The sequence below is a fragment of the Lethenteron reissneri genome, chromosome 56 (assembly GCF_015708825.2).
Source record: "Lethenteron reissneri isolate LAM-NWPU_2019-01 chromosome 56, ASM1570882v1, whole genome shotgun sequence".
Classification (NCBI taxonomy): Eukaryota; Metazoa; Chordata; class Hyperoartia; order Petromyzontiformes; family Petromyzontidae; genus Lethenteron; species Lethenteron reissneri.
In genome coordinates, this window is record NC_083834.1 from 3,100,977 (window position 1) to 3,121,815 (window position 20,839).

Here is a 20,839-nt window from a genome sequence, read left to right on the forward strand (position 1 = left end):
TTTTTGGTTCTTTTGGTAAAGTCACGTAGAAGGGAAGTAATAAAATAATAAAAGTAAAACATAAAATAAAATAATTCTCACGACGTTTCGGCCACAACGCAAGCAGCCGTCCTCAGGTGGAGAACAGTTCTGTCGAGAAGACAGAACTGTTCTGCTTGCGTTGTGGCCGAAACGTCGTGAGAATTATTAATGTTTTATTTATATTATTTTATTATTTCCATTCTACGTGACTTCACCGAAAGAACCAAGAAGATGAATGCCAATCATATTAGCATAGTATGATTTTTGTTTGCGTTCTGACTGCAAGTATTGTGGCTAATGCAGACATGAATCCTCGTAAAAAGGTTTCAGTTTTGTTGCCAGAATAAAGGGGAAAACCCTATTATTATATTTTGGTACTGACAAAGGAGGTCTAGTGATGTAGATGCTCACCCCGAGCACTCATTACTTTGATAGTGCAGCATTGTCTTTGAGCTGTACGCCTTTTGGCGTCCTCTGGTCGAGCACCAATTGGGTCGAGGCTCAAAAGAAAGCCGTCCTTTTGTGTGGACCAATCAGTTTCAAGGACAATGCATATATTATCATAGTGTGTTTTTTGTTTGCATTTCGACTGCAAGTATTGTGGTTAATGCAGTGACATGAATCCTTGTAAAAAGGTTTCAGTTTTGTTTGCCAGAAAAAAAAGAAAAAACCCCTATTATTACATTTCGATTTAAAGCTTTCGTGACTGCAGGGATTCATCTTCTTGGTTCTTTCGGCAAAGTCACGTAGAAGGGAAATAATAAAATAATAATAAAAAATGTGTTATTTTGTATTTTTATTATTTTTTTATTTCCCTTTTACGTGACTTTACCGAAAGAACCAAGAAGATGAAACCCTATTATTATGTTTTCATACTTTGACACTGGCAAATAAAGTCCGAATTCACGAACGCATTCTGCGCGTGATCGTCGTTCCGCGCTCGATCCGACCGCGTGACGCGCCACGAATGATCTGGCTCCATTTGAACCGTCACGTGTGTAGGCTGCGATCGTGACGTGTGTGCCCCAATGTCCAATGCGTGGTACTGGTCCGCGTAAGGGGCCGTCCATAAATGACGTCACGCGATTTTTGACAATTTGACCCCAACCCCCCTTCGTCACACGGCGTGACAAAAAGTCAGACCGCCCCCCTAAAGTATGACGTCACAAAGCTCTGCCCCCCCCTCCCCCCCAAAAAAAATAAAACATGCTTCAAATCGCTTTAAGCTATTGTCATTGTAGTGCGTGTTCAATGTGGCGCTGCACTCTGATGTTGTAGGAGAAAACATTTATTAAGAAGTCTATTTAATGAAGTAGAACGTGTTGTCTATATTTATTTAAAGTTGCGCATTTTGATGTGACGTCACATTTCTCACCCCCCCCCCCCCTCGTCACACATCGTCACAAATGTCTGACCCCCCCCCCATGTGCGTGACGTCATTTATGGACGGCCCCTGACGTCGCTCGTGTACGTCTCTTGAAGGTGGCACGCCGTTGAAAAGTGTCCACTCAGCGCGACCGGTTGCACGCGACCGGTTGCACGCGGCCGGTTGCACGCGGCCGGTTGCACGCGACCGATTGCACGCGAGCGGTTGCACGCGAGCGGTTGCACGCGACCGGTTGCACGCGACCGGTTGCACGCGGCCGGTTGCACGCAGCCGGTTGCACGCAGCCGGTTGCACGCGACCGGTTGCACGCGAGCGGTTGCACGCGACCGGTTGCACGCGGCCGGTTGCACGCGGCCGGTTGCACGCGACCGGTTGCACGCGACCGGTTGCACGCGACGGATAACGGCTCTCGCATCCATCCGACACACGACAGCAGGAGCAGAAGTCAAGGTTTGTGTTTTATTACAACAAGAACATGATTACAGATAAAAACTATCATATAACTGCCTTTCAAGTCCAACACGTTATGTGTTTTCTCTTATTTTCAGTGTTTACCCAAGAAGGAGGAAAAAAAAAATATTAAGTTGCAAAATACAAATAAAACTTTTATTTAAATTTTTAGTGTTTAAAGATTAAAAGTGTGGAGAGACACTCTCTCTAGCGTGATGCGATCAACTCAAAACTGCAATTGTGATACGTGGCCTGCCGCTGTACGAAAAGTGAAGGCCACTCACTCCCCGTTACCATGGAATTATACAACAATAATGAAACCACTGCTGGATTGAAGGCCTCCTACAATCCGTGTCGATCATGGGGGTTATTTGACCATACTTCACCATGCTGGTCAAAGCGGCTTGGTCAAATTAAGTGTGCGATGGAGCCAAAGACCGGTTCAGACATCGACTCGCAGTGGACGGGAATGAAACCAAACTCGACATGATCAATGGTAAGCTAGGCAACTCGGGCGTGACGGTGGCGAGATGTTAACGACCTCGCCTGGTCGACAGGAGGTCGTGGGTTCAATCCTGACCCTGACGACGCCTGCTGTTGTATATTTGGAGTCTGCGTGTCTCTCTCATCATCATCACGGTGGCTAGGAGATGTTAACTACCTCGCCTGGTAGACAGGAGGTCGTGGGTTCAATCCTGACCCTGACGACGCCTGCTGTATATTTGGAGTCTGCGTGTCTCTCTCATCATCATCACGGTGGCGAGGAGATGTTAACTACCTCGCCTGGTGTACAGGAGGTCGTGGGTTCGATCCCTGACCCTGACGACGCCTGCTGTATATTTGGAGTCTGCGTGTCTCTCTCTCTCATCATCACGGTGGCTAGGAGATGTTAACTACCTCGCCTGGTGTACAGGAGGTCGTGGGTTCAATCCCGACCCCAATGCCTGCTGCATATTTGGAGTTTGCGTGTGTCTCTCTCCGTGGCCGCGTGGATTTTCTCCGGATCCTGCGGTGTTTCCCTCCACGTTTAGAATCAATGTCACGGTGTTTAGAATATATTTGGCTGCTACAAATTTCCACGTGATGACGATAGGTCACTCTGCTGTTGAGCTATTATTTGTGCAAGGTCGCTTCTAAAAAAAGAGTTGTAGAGCTCAGTGGGCCTTTCAGTTTTAATTTAACCGGATGGGACTTTAGTTTCAAGAATCGATATCAGCGCTGGACGGAGGCCTCCACAAGCCGTCGGGATCCGATCTCATCGTCGCTCCATCTCCACCGCTGGCAGATTGGTATCATCACAAGACCGCCAGAGAGAGAGAGGGGTAGGGGGGGTGGTGGTGGTGGTTGAAGGACAACCGCGCGCCACACCACCGAAAAATCGACGTCGAAATCCCTTCGCGCCGTTACGTAGACGAACCGTGCCTGGACGTTGGGCAGGGTCCCATGGGAAATTGGACCAGGACCCGATCCAACGTCAAAACCGCAACAATCCACTGCTCCCACGGGCTTTGTAGCATGGAACTCCCCAACAGACTCCATGTGGGCAAGGCAACTGCGGACATCTTGGATAGGTTTGTGCCCAAAATGGTGAACGGAAAAAAAAAATGTCCGGTTTTGTAGTGTTTTACCGATATACCGTTCCTCGGGGCACAGCGGCGTGGAATTGACACGGGCGACAGCAAGTCGGCGAGAGAAAGCAACAAAAAACCACGCGGGCAGCCGCTGACCCCCCCCCAACCCCCGGGGGGTTAACAACGACACAAGCGGGGCGCACTTCCCGCACTCGTTCATATACATATATACAGTACACAGTGCGGTACAGCCAACCAACACCACCACCACCACCGAGGGCGGAGGAGGCGGAGAAGGGGATATGGAATCAGTTCGCGTAGCAGGCGGCTGGCTGGGGGTGGACCGTCGCGACGTGTTGCCGTTGCAGCCGAGAGCATCACCCGGCAGTGGATCGACCGTGACTTCCTGCCGCCACCAATGATGATGATGACGATGACGCACGCACAACTTCTTTCGCAGCCATCACGCAGCCAACCCGTGTTCATCGGGAGGTGCGGTGGAGAAGGGGGGGCTAGGCGGGGAAGGACAACAAACTAAACACGGCAATGATGACGACGATGTCAGAGCGCCGCATTTACACCAAAACCGTGCGGCTTCTGCGGGAATTGCCGCACGCGCGATATGTCTTCAGTACTATGTACAGCTCCATCCGCGGACCGCAGAGCCGCCCACGCAACTCGCTCAACCGACCCGCACGACGGACGTGATATAGGTAAACGTGCGTACGCAGACGCCGACCGGCAGAAAAAAAAAACCCGATATTATTCGTTACTTGGCGAGCGTAATTAATTGGGGGAGGGGGGGGGGCGATAGATTCCAGAGTGCCCGATATTGTTGACCCGACCAAAATTCCGCGCGTGATGGCTTGTGTCTTGAGAAATACGATTTCAGTGTTAAGGCAAGGGGTCATGGGGGGGGGGGGGACACGCTATGGGCTGACTGGGCCGAATGCAAAACCCCACCTTCATTGCAAACTGATCGTGTGGTGTGCGTGTGTGTCGCTCTCGGTGCTACAGACGAAAACGAATTGTTTTACTTTTACACTGGGAGTCGGGCGGGGTGGACACAGACAGAACGAAGGTCGATTTGTTTTTGAAAGCGGGACCGCAACAACTTTGTGGAACGCAACTTGTAGCGTCGCCCCGGGGGGCATGGGCGCAGCAAAACGGATAAGACGGAGGGACGCGTGAACCGCCACGAGCCCAAACAGTAATTCGACAGCTCCAGTTAAGTGCGACTCAACCGTAACAACCATGATAGCACAGTAACCATTAAATATTGCTGCAGGCAGCTCTCGTTTATCTGGAGTAATGGGGGGAGGAGCGGGGGGCGGTGTTGCAAAAATAAAATATAAGACGTCAATACAAAACATTCGTACGGCAGGGTTAAGCATTATTGTTTGTTACCTGCGTAGCGTGCATGTACGTTCAACCTCGTTCGCACCGTACGTAGCAGAGCCGCGCTAATCGGAGGAGAGCGAGCGTGGGGGGGGGGGGGGGGGGGGGGGCCGGGGTGGAAATGAACGATCGTCGGCTGGAGAGGGGAGAATGCGTCGCCTGCAATTTTTGAAAATCCGCGCTCACGAGCCAACGGGGCTTTCGTTCGCCGACGCGTTTGCAGTCGAGCTCACGGCCAAAGCTCTCGACGAGGGGCGGGCGGCGTTGAGTTGGACGCGAGTCGCGGCGCACGATGATAACGTCGGCTTGTTTTTTTTACTTAACGCAAGAGCGGTCGGTTAAAAATCTCAAACCGGGACACAATTGAGAGTTGACCCGTGGTGTAAGGTCGCGGCGGCGATAGGCATCAAAACCAGCGTCGCGATAAACTATGATTTCTTTTTTTTTCCACGAGCACGGTCGACCCGTGTCATTCCTACGAAGGTCGCACACATCCCACTTGCATAATCAACACTGCCAACAACAACAAGAATCTCGCACGGGCTCGTGACTTGCCCTCGTCGGGGGTAGGGTCAGCAGGCACTGGGGGTTCAACTCCCCCTGGGTCTCACGGCCCCCTAAACCCGCGGGTGGGCGGGCGGGCAGGCGGGGCGCTTGTTAAACTCCCGCGGCTCTCATTGCACGTTGCGTGTACGCACGTTCAAATTCTTTCGCACGCCACGTAGCCGACCGTGCAAATCGGGAGGTGTTTTACCGGGAGTTTAGCCGTGACGAGTTTTGGCATCGAGGCGTGGGGGGTGGGGGGAGCTACGCCGTGGGGCGGAAGGTCCTCATCCAGCAGCGGAGAGATCGTGGCCAACGTGAAGTTTGTGAAGTAGAAGCCGTTGCAAAAGTAAAACTATTTTGGGGTGGCTCTAGTTGTGGTGATAGCGGTTGTGGTGGTGATAATGAGTGGTGGTGGATAGTGGTTATGGTGATAGCGGTGGTGGTAATGAGAATTGTGGTGATAGTGGTTGTGGTGATGACGAGAGGAGTGGTGGATAGTGGTTGTGGTGGTGATAATGAGTGGTGGTGGATAGTGGTTATGGTGATAGCGGTTGTGGTGATGATGAGAGTGGTGGTCATGAGAATGGTGGTGATAATTGTTGTGGTGATGACGAGAGTGGTGGTGGATAGTGGTTGTGGTGGTGATGAGTGGTGGTGGATAGTGGCTATGGTGATAGCGGTTGTGGTGATGATGAGAGTGGTGGTGATAATTGTTGTGGTGATGATGAGAGTGGTGGTGATGATGAGAGTGGTGGTGATAATTGTTGTGGTGATGACGAGAGTGGTGGTGATGATGAGAGTGGTGGTGATAATTGTTGTGGTGATGACGAGAGTGGTGGTGGATAGTGGTTGTGGTGATAGTGGCACCTGGGCCTGTCCCGCGACCTCCTGCCAGCGGAGCTTTCGACACTTCAACGCGGCCTTAACGTGCACCTAGCCTGGCGCAAGCGGCGTGGTAACATCATCAGTGTTGTTGGTGGTGATGATAGTGGTTGTGGTGGTGATGATAGTGACGATGGTGGTGATTGTGGTCTAGGTCCTGTACCCCCCCCCTCCTTTGTTGAGTTTTGTTCCAACAGAGTAACCCCCCAACGTGGTTCTGAGTAAATTAAAGTACGAATAATGAACATCAAATATTATAACCAATTGTCCATTTAGTGAGGTAATCCTAGCTAGCTGCCAATAAGTGTACAAAAAACACTCAAACTGTCGCTCTGCGCACGTGACGTCATTTGTTCGCACTCACTGGTTGCTCACGGCAACCACGTTGCTTACGATCGGGCGAGTCTGGAAGGGGTCTTTTTACTCGTCGTTCTGGGTTACCGCATGGATTCAAATTGTATCGCCAAGTTATATGTTTACATTGGCAGATTCATCGACGCGCCTGATTATCTTACCGACGTGCTCTCGCGCACGATACAATTTCACGCGTTCCATCAATCGCCCCACGTGACCCCCCCATCGTGTCCCCGTTTAAGATAAAAACAAAATAACCGAGAGGGGGTTTGCAAAGCACGCTGCTTGGCGCTCTCCCTTCACCGAGTTCACAACACCGGCGGTTCCCCTCCGCCGTGCCACGGCGAAGCTGAAACCGATGAGGTTCCAATGGTGAAGCTTAAACCGTCGGCGTCGTCGCCACCGCCCCTTGAGGAGGCTACCCAACAACCAGGGGGATAATCGCCGAGTGGAGAATGATCGTCTTCATCATCGCCGTCAACATTATTACTACTACTACGACTACCACTCCACAACCGACACAAGCCGGGAGAGATTTTTAATGTACCCCCCCCCGGCAAGGATGATGAGATTTCCCCAGCAGCTAACCCTTTGAGAACCAAGAGGTTGTGGATCCTTGGGGGAAGGGGGGGAGAAAAAAATAACAACCAGAGGACAGGTGGCAACGGTGCTCGCGCGTGATGACGTTTCCCCAACACGGACGTCATCTTCACCCTGGGAGTTGACACGAGGAGGAAATAAAGCTACCGACAACTTGTTGGTGTTGCCGTTGTTGCTGTTGTTGTTGCTGTTGTTGCCGTTGTTGCTGTTGTTGTTGCTGCTGCTGCTATCGTTACCCGAGGATGCTCCGTGTGTCCCGCAGCCGACGCAAACACGCTGCGGTTTCCCCCGAGTCCACAATGTGCTTTTGTCGCCCCGCGGAAATCGTTTAGAATCGGCGATAATTCTTTTTTTAAAAAAGCTCTCTTGCAAAACGAACCCAGCAGAAGGGAACGGCCGTCACCTACCACCGCACGGGCACGTACGCAACGCGACGACCGACCGCGCCATGCACAGCAGGGGGGTGAGGGGTCAGTGGGTCAGATCTGCGACGTTTTTTCGACATCAGCTTATTGCTCGGGGGGGGGGAAGGGGGCCAGGATAGAAAAAAAAAACAACAAAAACGGCGACGACAACAATCGAGAGATTTGGTTTTTTTTCCACCATCGACCCGACGACGAATCGGAAGTTTTGGGGAAAAATCCGCGCGGTGTCGCGGATTTGGGGGGGCGAGGGGGGCTCTCAGCGTTGCCAAAGGTTTCGACGCGTCTAAACGCGCGCGGGAATATTACAGAAGTAGCAGGGGGTCCCCTCCTTCATCTCGACAACGAGCAGCGTCGTCGTCATCATCAGTGCTGGCTCACCACCACCAATAACAGCCGCCATTCGCCACCGAGTGGCAGTGACGTCACCGCGGCGCTTGTGCCAGGCCAGGTGCACTTTGAGGGTCAAAGTGCTGGCTCGACACGCACGCACGCGTGCATCCCGTCAAGGACGCGTGGAGGTATTCTCCGGATCGTTGATACGGTTCCGGGCGATCAAAGACAGCCGAGCGACGCGCACAAGACTCCCAGCGGAAGGATGCCGCCGTCATTCGTGCGCTTTGCTGTGACGCCACCAGCGTGCAGAGAAAGCCAGCCACGTGCACAGAGACGAAGACCACTCCCGGCATATCCTTAACAGGCTGTAGGGGCAAGTGCTGTTAGCGAGCACCTGTGAAGGCTGGCACGGTACCACGAGGGGGTGGGTGGCCAGCAACCAGTGGCGATGATTTCACACACCTGGTACTAATTCGAGGCCGAGTCGACCTAGGGGAGGCCTAGGACTTGGGCCAGGTTAATCGTCACCGGTGTTGTCCGCGAGCGGGAATCGAACTCGGGTCGCCGGCTTCGTGGCGCGGCGGTGCCAACCGCTACCATCGCCGCTCCCCGCAGAGACATCCTAGGACGTGCTCGCGATCGCGCTGCCCCGTCAGCGATGGAAGGACAGCCGGGAGAGACAGGGACGCAGAGAGAGACGCAGAGAGAGACGTCCGGATGGATGCTACACCGCGCACGCCACCGCCAAAAGATGGCGAGAAAGACGGGGGGAGGGGGACGGGCAGGCACAGAGGGGCCACACGAAGGGCTGTCTTCCACGGCGGACCAAGCGATGGACCCCATCATCATCAACGTCGTCATCATCATCATCAGCATCGTCGTCGTCGGCGGTGGTGTCGCCTCACCGAGGAGGAAGCGTGGGGAGACACCCCCCCCCCCCCCCCACCGGATCAGATCGTTTGTTGTGTTTTCTCTCCGTCGGCCGGCGGGCCAGACGGACCGAGCCAGAGGCCGAGACGCAGAGAGGCAAAGAGAGAGAGACACACAGACGGTCTTCCGCGAGCGAGCGGGCACGCGAGCTATCGACTGACCGATTAACCGATTGATTGACCGATTGATTGACCGGCTGATCGACCGATTGATTGACCGATCGACCGACCGATTGACCGACCGACTGATTGACCGATTGATTGACCGACCGACTGACCGATGGACCGACCGACTGACCGATGGACCGACCGACTGACCAATCGACCGACTGATTGACCGACCGACTGACCGAGCGAGCGAGCGACAGACTGAGCCGCGCCGCACACCGCCGCTCGCCGCTTTATTTGTTTCCCAGCTCCTGCTCGAGCTCCATGAGCTTGCGCGACGTCTTGATCTTGTTGGCGACGTCCTGGCCCTGCGAGAAGAGGCGCTGGCGCTCACGGAACGGCAGCTTCTCGGGCATCGGGCTCGGGCGCTCGCCCGCCTCTCTGCGAAAGAAAGAAAGAAAAAAAACACGGAGAAAGTTCATCTTCAAGCAGGACGGCTGCTTGCGTTGAAGCCGAAACGTCGTGAGAATTATTTTATTATATTTTATTTTTATTATTTTATTACTTCCCTTCTATGTGACTTTACCGAAAGAATCCCTGCAGTCATGAAAGCTTTAAATCGAAATTTAACGGAGAAGGTTTATTCAACCAATTGGATTCACACGCTCCAGACGCCAACGGCGGTTTCACTGTCACGCGCTCGGGGTGGCCGGGGAGGGAGCTTCTGTCACACCGCCTACAGGGACCGGTTTGCCCTCCATGCCTCTCGGACGCCCTGACCCCCCCCCTGCGATCGCCATTGCGTCGTTTCTCCGTTGTCGGCCCCTCCCCTCCACCTGCAACACCGCCCCATCGCCCCCCCACCACCTCCACATTCGCAACGCTCGACTCTTTAACCTGCCTTCGAGAGGCACTTCTCAAAAGATCTATTTTTGATGCTCGACTTCTACACGGCGGATCTTCGAGCTGGGCTCCCCGCGCGTTACCGGCGATCATCACCGCCATTCTGTTTTATTACATCACTTCGGCGGGTTTAAGTGATTTTAAGCGGCGCCTCCGACTTCACTGTCGCCGGGTCGGCATGCCCCTCCCCCCACCCCCCAAGTTTTGCGCCATCAAGCGAGACGCTATTGCAGACGTCGCAAACACATTTCCTCTGCACGTGGCCGCTTCCCCCGTATAGGCACAGTTCCTAAACTAAACTATTTATTTCGATTTAAAGCTTTCGTGACTGCAGGGATTCATCTTCTTGGTTCTTTCGGGTAATGTCACGTGACTTTACCGAAAGAACCAAGAAGATAAACTATTTTTATTTCACCAGCCCAAGGGCCACAACCGAGCTGCCATTTTAGCGTCTTTTGCAGAACAGACCCTGGGCTATCACGAACGATAGATGAACGAAGTGCCTTATCATCATCGTGTGGAAATGCATAGCAGCCAAACACTCTGAACGCGTGATGTTGATCCTCAATGTGGAGGGAAAAACCGGAGGAACCGGCGAAAAAATCCATGTGACCACTGGGAGCACGTGCGCTCTGAATACACAGCAGGCGTCAGGGTCGGGATCGAACCCACGACCTCCTGTACACCAGGCGAGGTAGTTTACATCTCCTAGCCACCGTGATGATGACGAGAGAGAGAGAGACACGCAAACTCCAAATATACAGCAGCAGGCATCAGGGTCGGGATCGAACCCACGACCTCCTGTATACCAGGCGAGGTAGTCAACATCTCCTAGTCACCGTGATGATGATGAGAGAGACACGCAAACTCCAAATATACAGCAGCAGGCATCAGGGTCAGGATCGAACCCACGACCTCCTGTATACCAGGCGAGGTAGTCAACATCTCCTAGTCACCGTGATGATGATGAGAGAGACACGCAAACTCCAAATATACAGCAGCAGGCATCAGGGTCAGGATCGAACCCACGATCTCCTGTATACCAGGCGAGGTAGTTAACATATCTCCACTAATTATAATTGTCATCATCATCATCATTAAGCTTGTTAATTTTTACAAAAATCATCATCCTCAATCAGGAAAGCCTCACCTATTGTCAAAACTGTTTCACAGGAGGTTCTTAAGTACTACTGTGTGCCAGTTACGTACCCTGGGTACTCGAATATATTGTTGTGTACTGTGTGTACTGCTGTGTGTGCTGAGTGTACTGTGCCCCACGGTGCGAGCTGTTTGTCTTGGTGTAATGTGCACGTAGTGTGTTGCGTGTGCTGCGTGTGTGTGTGTGCTGCAATTGTGAGCTGCACTTGTGCTGCGCTTGTGAGCTGCCTGCGTGAATGCGTGTTGCATGTGTGCTGCGTGTGCTGCATGCGTGCTGCATGTGTACGTGTGGGTGCTGCGTGTGCTGCGCATGTGCTGGGCATGTGCTGCGTGTGTGCGTTCTGCGTGTGTGCGTTCTGCGTGTGGGCGTTCTGCGTGTGTGCGTTCTGCGTGTGTGCTGCGTGTGTGTGTGCTGTGTGTGTGCTGCGTGTGTGCGTTCTGCGTGTGTGCGTTCTGCGTGTGTGCGTTCTGCGTGTGTGCGTGCTGCGTGTGTGTGTGCTGTGTGTGTGCGTGTTGCGTGTGTGCATGCTGCGTGTGTGTGTGTGTTGCGTGTGTGCGTGCTGCGTGTGTGTGTGCTGTGTGTGTGGGTGTTGCGTGTGTGCGTGCTGCGTGTGTGTGTGCTGTGTGTGTGCGTGTGTGCGTGCTGCGTGTGTGTGCTGTGTCTGTGCGTGTTGCGTGTGTGCATGCTGCGTGCTACGTGTGTGCGTGCTACGTGTGTGTGTGTACATGCTGCATGTGCTACGTGCTACGCGAGCACTCACGGTTTGCTCTGATTGGTGCGACGCTCGCGTGGGTCGCGGTAAACCTCCTGGGAGCCGATGACGCCGGGCGTCCCGCCGGGCCGGTACGTGTTCATGCCTGCAGACGCACACCGCCGGTAACAAAGCCACGCCACTAACCGCTAGCAACACACCACCACTACTAACCACACCCCACCACTGCTAACCACACACCACCACTGCTAGCCACACACAACCACTGCTAACCACACACCACCACTACTAACCACACACCACCACTGCTAGCCACACACCACCACTGCTAGCCACACTCCACCACTGCTAACCACACACCACCACCGCTAACCACACTCCACCACTACTAACCACACCCCACCACTACTAACCACACACCACCACTACTAACCACACACCACCACTGCTAACCACACTCCACCACTACTAACCACACCCCACCACTACTAACCACATACCACCACCGCTAACCACACACACTGCCAGTGATACAACCATGCCACCAACCACTAACCATACAAACAACTGGTAAAAGCCCACACCACTTACCGCATACACAAACACTACACACACCTGTTGACACACCCATACTAAACACATCCACGCTACAACACTTACCACACAAACACTATGCACACCTGTTAATGCACCCACGCCCACACTACACACACAGAAAGACAAAGATCCCCCGTATAACCTTAACACACTGTTGGGGCAAGTGCTGTTAGCGAGTAGCAGCACCTATGAAGGCCGGCTTGGCACACGATTGGGTGGGTGGCCAGCACCACACCTGACCTCCTTTGTCTCCCCAGTAGCGATGTTTACACGCCGCACCAGGTACTCATTAGAGGCTGAGTCGACCTAGGGGAGGGCCCAGGACGGTTTAGATAATCGTCATTGGTGTTGGCCGTGAGCGGGAATCAACCTTGGGTTGCCGGGTTCATAGCGCAGCGTGCTAACCTACCACGCCACACACACACACCCGTTAACACCCACACCACACACACACCCTCGTTAACACCCACACTACACACACACACCCGTTAACACCCACCCTACACACAGCCACAACTTCCGCTAGCTCACAAAAGCTCTACACACAATTCAAGACGTCACCGTGGACAAATTTGTCGGTGAAACCACCGCCACCTCATCGCCACCACCACTTCCGCTCGCTCGCTCGCCCGCCCACTCGCCATTCAAAATGCCAATTCTAGATGTGAAGCTTTCGTGACTGCAAGGATTCATACTCTTAGGTTTTTTTTCGGTAAAGTCACGTAGGTAAAAAATAGAATTAAAATTTATAAAAGTAAAATAAAAAATCATGACGTTTCGGAGGCAACACAAGCTTCCGTCTTCAGGTGGAACTGTCACAGCACGATTGCTGTATCAAGTAAAGATACAGCAATTCTTACTTGATACAGCAATCGTGCTGTGACGGTTCCACCTGAAGACGGAAGCTTGTGTTGCCTCCGAAACATCGTGATTTTTTATTTTACTTTTATTAATTTAATTTTTTACCTACGTGACTTTACCGAAAACATCTAAGAGTACAAAATGCCAATGTCGAGGGTTTGCTGGCCAAGAAAGGGAGTGAGTGCAGTTTTTCTCTTCCTCCTCATCTGTGCAATGAGCAGTCTACAGTGGGTTTACTCCATATATAGGCCATAGTTTGGGTTGCTCACTCACCCACCCACTTGCTCGCCCACACCCACCCACTCGCTCATCCAGACCCACCGACCCACTCGCTCGCTCATCCAGACGCCCACCCACCCACTCACCGAATCATCCAGACCCATCCACCCCCTTACCTAACCACCCAGACCCACCCACCCACTCATCAATATCCACCCACTCACGCACCCAGACCCACTCCACTCACGCACCCAGACCCACTCACTCACGCACCCAGACCCACTCACTCACGCACCCAGACCCACCCACTCACGCACCCAGACCCACTCACTCACGCACCCAGACCCACTCACTCACGCACCCAGACCCACTTCACTCACCCAGACCCACTCACTCACCTCGCTCACCCAGACCCACTCACTCACGCACCCAGACCCACCCACTCACCCACCCAGACCCACTCACTCACGCACCCAGACCCACCCACTCACCCACCCAGACCCACTCACTCACGCACCCAGACCCACTCACTCACACACCCAGACCCACCCACTCACCCACCCAGACCCACTCACTCACCCACCCAGACCCACTCACTCACGCACCCAGACCCACCCACTCACTCACCCAGACCCACTCACTCACCCAGACCCACTCACTCACCCAGACCCACTCACTCACCTCGCTCACCCAGACCCACCCACTCCCCCACCCAGACCCACGCTCTGACCTCACCCACCCAGACCCACTCACTCACTCCCCCACCCAGACCCACTCACCCACCCAGACCCACTCACTCACCTCACCCACCCAGACCCACCCACCCACTCACTCACCCAGACCCACTCACGCACCCAAACCCACGCTCTGACCTCACCCACCCAGACCCACTCACTCACTCACCTTGCTCACCCAGACCCACTCACTCACCCACCCAGACCCACTTACTCACCCACCCAGACCCACTTATTCGCTCACCCAGACCCACTTATTCGCTCACCCAGACCCACTCACTCACGCACCCACACCCACTCACTCACCCACACCCACTCACTCACCTCGCTCACCCAGACCCACCCACTCCCCCACCCAGACCCACGCTCTGACCTCACCCACCCAGACCCACTCACTCACTCCCCCACCCAGACCCACTCACCCACCCAGACCCACTCACTCACCTCACCCACCCAGACCCACCCACCCACTCACTCACCCAGACCCACTCACGCACCCAAACCCACGCTCTGACCTCACCCACCCAGACCCACTCACCCACCCAGACCCACTCACCCACCCAGACCCACTCACTCACTCACCCACCCAGACCCACTCACTCACCCAGACCCACTCACCAACACCGCAGGTCACCTCACTTCTTTCTGCTTCTTCCCTCGCACCGCTCCACTTTGCAATTCCCTCCTCTCATCATCATCACCGTCACCATCACCATCATCGTCTCCTCCCCCACCCCAACCCCAATCTCTCGCGATAACAACCTCGCTCAGTTCACGTCACGCGTTACACACTCTTACCACCTCTCACGCAACTTTGCTAATGTGCGCTGTGCTGTTGCCGCCCCGCCTGGGCGACGCATGCTCCTTCGGCGGTCGTGAATTTCAAAGAAGCAAAACCATTCCGGTGCGCGGCGCGGCAGACGGGACGGGCGCACAGACGGGACAGGACTCACGGTGACGGACGGACACTCGCAACCAGGACGGCACAAAGGCAGCAGCGGGTGGCCACGGTGTCGGAGGTCACGGCGTGCGACCGTTTCTCGCGATAGCCGTTGAAATGCGTAAATTTAATTTTGCAATTTTAAAAAAAACTTTTTTTCCCCTCCCTCCTCCTGTGATTTGCTTTTGCTGTGCATGTAGCAGGAAGGCAGATTGGTTTATTTATGAAGTTATAATCCAAGTTCAAATTGTTCGGCACAAGGCAGCCAAAGCGCCTTAAAACCTTTCCAATGTTTGTAGAATGCCGACAACGCTGGTCAATTAATGCGAACAAAACATCGCCGTGGATTCGCCGTTACATTAATTAACTCGCAAATAAATGTAGCAAATCACGAATTTCACGAAGAGCAGACATTTATTTACAATGATCCATAAGAGGTCTCTTTTTTACTCAACTTTAACTACTTGAGTTTTTAAACTCAGCAATATTCCATCGGAGGGAGGGAGAATAAAACGGAAATCGGGGGGCGACCCGCCGTGCATCTCACATCGTTGGGGTCGTGGGGGTCGCGGGGGTCACGGGGGTCGCGGGTCGTCGTGGCGACCATAAACCTACAGCGAGCAGTGATTAGCTATTTCCGCACGCACGGTGGGGGGGGAGGGGAGGGAGGTTGCACCGATGAGTCCCAGAACAACTAGAATCCCTCTCCGCAGCACCTACGCATTTGCACATTTCAGGAAGACAAACACCCCCCGTATAGCCTCAACAGACAAGTGCTGTTAGCGAGTAGCACTGACCAAGGCCGGCACGGCACACGAGGGGGTGGGTGGCCAGCACCACGCCTGAGCTCCTTTGTCTCCCCGGTGGCGATGTTTACACACCGCACCAGGTACTCATTTGAGGCCGAGTCGACCTAGGGGGAGGCCCCGGACCGGTTCAGATAATCGTCACCGGTGTTGGTGGTGGCCGTGAGCGGGAATCGAACTCGGGGGTCGGCGGGTTCGCAGCGCAGCGCGCTGACCGCTACGCTACCATTTCACCGCCGTTGCAATCAACGGACTTTCGCAACTTCACCCGCCGCGGTGGCGAGATCAAATCCTGGCCGACAACCCGGCCCCCCATCGTCCCTCCGGGGGGGTGGGGGGGGTCAGAGTAAAAATTTAACCGGCTTCCTTGGAGAGACCAGCCCCCCGCAACCCACCCACCCCGCCCTCCGCCCCGACGTAGCGAAATGTGGAATGTTCAAACACCACCGGCGGCTCCGTGCTGGGACGTGCACAGGAGCTGTGCCCCGATGAATCAGAATCTTTGTTTTGACTGCAGGAGAAATCCGATGAGCCACGAAGCTCTTTTTTGCACAGATGTCCCGCTATGGGCATGGGCGGTGGCGAGCCATGGAATCAAAGCTCAATTGGGGGAATAAATCTGAGCGACCCCTTTCGCTGCGTGGAGTTATTCCCGCGTTTAGTCAACGCCACACGCAGGCCGGCCGGTAAACATCCGACATCGGGCTAATTATCCGGGGACCCGTCGGTGCACGACTTATTAGGATTGGCTTAGTGACAATCTAGAACAGTCGCAGCGAGCGCGCACACGTTCATACACACACACACACGGCGCAACGAAATCAAGGGCAGATACAAATAAAAAGTAAATCAAACACGGACACGTAAATAAAGTAAGCGAATCGTCCACGTCGATGATCTTGCTGGCTCGAACCAACGTCGGTTGACCAGGTCGTCACGTCGGATTGGGGAAGAGGCGACGACGGATTGGCAGGGAGGGAGGCAGGGAGGGAGCGAGCGAGGGAGCGAGGCAGGGAGGGAGGGAGCGAGCGAGGGAGCGAGGGAGGGAGGGAGGGAGCGAGCGAGCGAGGGAGGGATGCGAGTCTGGAAAGCCGGGTCAACTCACGAGCCCCTGGTCGGTCGCGCGACCAAAATCTGCTCTGGAAATCGTCGCGCTAATTTAAAAAATGTGCCACCCAGCGACACACTTGTCGACGTCTGGGCGAGCAGCTGAGCGACAAGGAGTTTAGCATCACAACGGCCAAATCCGAGTCGCGCAAATCTGCCGCGCGAACGAGCGTCTCCGCTGCAAGTTAACGGGTCATAATCTTAGTTCTTTCGGTAAAGTCACTCAGGTAAAAAATGAAATTAAAAAGAATAAATAAATTATTATTATTGTGTTTTATTTATCTACGTGACTTTACCGAAAGAACTGAGATCATGAATCCTTGCAGTCACGAAAGCTTCAAATCTAGAGTTAACGGGTCGTGGCAACCGCCGCTCCCGACTCGATTGCCGAGACGTTGAGTTGCGTACGAATCCACGGGTTGCGCAACCGATTGCGAAGAGGCGTAGACTCCGGCTTCAGGGAAACGCCCCCGAGGGACGGGGGTAGAGGGGGGGGGGATCGCGACGTTTGTGATGGCAGGCGGTCACAGCTCGCATGCACGAGGCGGCTGGGTGCTTTCATCGGTAAGAATAACAATTTAGAACATTTGGATCTTTGTCTTTTTATCGCGCGAGGCATCCTCTCTCAGCATGCAGAACTTCATTTCAGAGAAGGGGGCAAGATGCTGTGATGTGGCTTAACCCAATTAACCAATTTGTGGGTATTTACACCATTGGAATCGACACCTTTTTTTTACAAGGAGTCATGTTTGCATTGACCACAACACCTGCATTCCGACTGCATCCGCGAAATAACGGGGGTGCGGTACAGACACGGGAAAGTTGCGAACAACGGCGGAGACACCCAGCTGCCTCGCGACGGGAGAGTGGAAGCAGATGAGTTGAGGAAAGCTGATGAGTTAATCGGTCGCAGACACGGGGGGTTGCAGATGATCCGACAAAGCAATTTAATCCATCAAGCAAGCCACAAGCAAGCCGCAAGCAAGCCACAAGCAAGCCGCAAGCAAGCCACAAGCAAGCGAGACAGACAGACAGACACACAATCACAGACAAGCAAGGCGTGTCCTTGCATAGAACACACACACACACAGAAGCGGGGTACAGACACGGACACACAGACTAGAGTCACACGTACAGACAGGCTCGCACACAGACACACGTACAAGCCACTAGCACACACAAGACACTCACACACAGTGCCTCACTGCTCACACACACACACAAAGAATAAGAGCCCCCGTGTAGCCTTAAAAGACTGTTGGGGCAAGTGCTGTTAACGAGCACCTATGAAGGCCGGCACGGCACACAAGGGGGTGGGTGGCCAGCACCAAGCCCAGCCGCCTTTGTCTCCCTAATGGTGATGTTTATACACCGCACCAGGTACTCATTTGAGGCTGAGTCGACCTAGCGAAGGTCCAGGACCAGTTCAAATAATCGTCACTTGTGCTGGCAGTGAGCAGGACGAATTGAACTCGGGTTGCCGGGTTCGTAGCGCAGCGAGCTAGTGAACTAAACCGCTACACCACCCACACACACGCGCACACCGACTCACACACACACGCGCACACTGACTCACACACACACGCGTACACCAACTCACACACACACGCGCACACCGACTCACCCACACACACGCGCACACCGACTCACACACACACACACACCAACTCACACACACACCGAATCACACACACGCGTACACCGACTCACCCACACACACGCGCACACCGACTCGCACACACACACACACCAACTCACACACACACGCGCACACCGACTCACACACACACACACACCAACTCACACACACACACACACCAACTCACACACACACCGAATCACACACACACGCGCACACTGACTCACACACACACGCGCACACCGACTCACACTCTGACAAGCCATACTCGCAAAAACAAGCCAAGTCACAACCCACGAACAGACAGCAACAACAACTGCCGTTGACAGACAACAACCCCCAGGGGCCATGCACGCACGCACGCACGCTCTCATTCAAGCCACTCGCTCGCTCGCACAGAGAGCCACGCGCACAGCCAAGGTGCGGCCTTTCACCTTGCGAGTTTCCAGGCGAAGCATAGGTGAGCAGCAGCGAGGCCGGCGTGCCGCGGAGCTGCTGGGCCGCCGCGGCGCCGACAGCGCCGCGGCCGACGCGCGCCAGGTCGGCCATGCTGCTGGAAGCCGCCACCGACGGCGCCTGCCTGCCCAGGCCGGCCGCCCCCCCCGCGGCCGACGAGAGCGCAAAGCCGTCCGACACGGGGCGCGGCGGCCGGGCGAGCGGCGGTCGGCGCGTCGTCACGGCGCCGCCGCCGCCGCCCGGCTGCTGCTGCTGCCAGCGCAGGGGGGCGGCCGCCGCCGCCGCCGCGGGGTTAGTGCGAGCGTCTCTCGTCTTTGCAGAGTCCTCCTCCTCCTCGCCGTCACCGCACCGCACCAGCATGGCTCTGTGCACGACGTCGCCGCCTCCGCCGATGCCGCCGATGCCTCCGCCGATGCCGCCGCCGATGCCCGTTCCGCCTCCGCCGCGAGGCTTACTCTGCTGGGACGGCGCCGGCGGAGACGCGGCGGCGGTGGTGGCGGCGTAGGCCGCCGTGGATGTCCCGTCGTCGCCGCCGCCGCCGTTGTTGTTGCCGGGACCCAGCAGGCGGCGCTCCTCCTCGTCCAGCGCGCGCCGCCGCTCCGACTCCATGTGAGCGTAGTAGTCGTCGTCGCGGCGCCGCTGGTGGTGAATGTCGCCGCCGCCACCGGCGGAGGGAGAGACGCGACCGCGTCAGGGACTAGTGCCGTGCCAACGGGCCGATAGCGGCGAAACTGGCGTTGTGCTTCCGACGACGGCCGGGAAGGGCGCGAGGCCGTTGGCGAGGAGAGTGCGTTACGCTGACGAGCGACAATTCTGGAGAAACTGGCACTATCCTTCTGATGAACGAGGGCACGAGGCTGGCGTTAGCGGGTCAGGCGCACGCGCTACACCGACGATCCCGCTGACGATCAACGAGGGCGAGGCCAGCGTTAATGAGAGCTCCGCCATGCTGGCGACGTGCTCATGATAATGATTGGTGGTGAGCATTGAGGGTAAAATACACGGACCCTACGTGCCCACCTGCATTTTTACTTTGCGTCATTTCATCGTCAAACTCTGGACCGCCGGTTTCAACGTTCGCTCTGGCGGCTTTGCTTCAGCCAATGTTGGTGAGCAGCCGCACGTGATTTTTGTATCGGAGACGGATCCTAGTTTCGGTGCCAACAACACACAGCGCCGGCATCGAGCCCACTGAAGCTAGGCACACCTTCCCAGAAGGCCGCGTGGCCAATAGGATGTGGAAATATTTTTTTCACGATGCAGACACAATGTTGTCACCCGTATATTTATCCTCGCCGGCTTTCAACAGTATCGTTGCTGTATGCATGGTGAACTTCTGTGAGTGGGTGAGTAACTGTGTGAGTGACTGTGTGAGTGGGTGAGTGACTGTGTGAGTGGGTGAGTGACTGTGTGAGTGGGTGAGTGACTGTGTGAGTGGGTGAGTGACTGTGTGAGTGGGTGAGTGACTGTGTGAGTGGGTGAGTGACTGTGTGAGTGGGTGAGTGACTATGTGAGTGGGTGAGTGACTGTGAGTGGGTGAGTGACTGTGTGAGTTGGTGAGTGACTGTGTGAGTGGGTGAGTGACTGTGTGAGTGGGTGAGTGACTGTGTGAGTGGGTGAGTGACTGTGTGAGTGGGTGAGTGACTGTGTGAGTGGGTGAGTGTGTGAGTGGGTGAGTGACTGTGTGAGTGGGTGAGTGACT

General features: G+C 54.8%; 1 protein-coding gene across 1 annotated transcript in view; it reads right to left on the minus strand.

Moving 5' to 3' along the window:
* Positions 1-1,853: 1,853 nt before the first annotated feature.
* Positions 1,854-20,839, minus strand: part of LOC133357018 (afadin-like) — an 86,054-nt gene continuing 67,068 nt past the window's right edge. Inside the window, exons 13-15 of the mRNA XM_061574759.1 lie at positions 19,116-19,776; positions 11,827-11,923; positions 1,854-9,445 (exon numbers count right to left, since the gene is read on the minus strand). Of these exons, the coding sequence (XP_061430743.1) occupies positions 9,298-9,445; positions 11,827-11,923; positions 19,116-19,776 (906 nt within the window). The 3' untranslated portion in view covers positions 1,854-9,297. The remainder of the gene's footprint in view (positions 9,446-11,826; positions 11,924-19,115; positions 19,777-20,839) is intronic.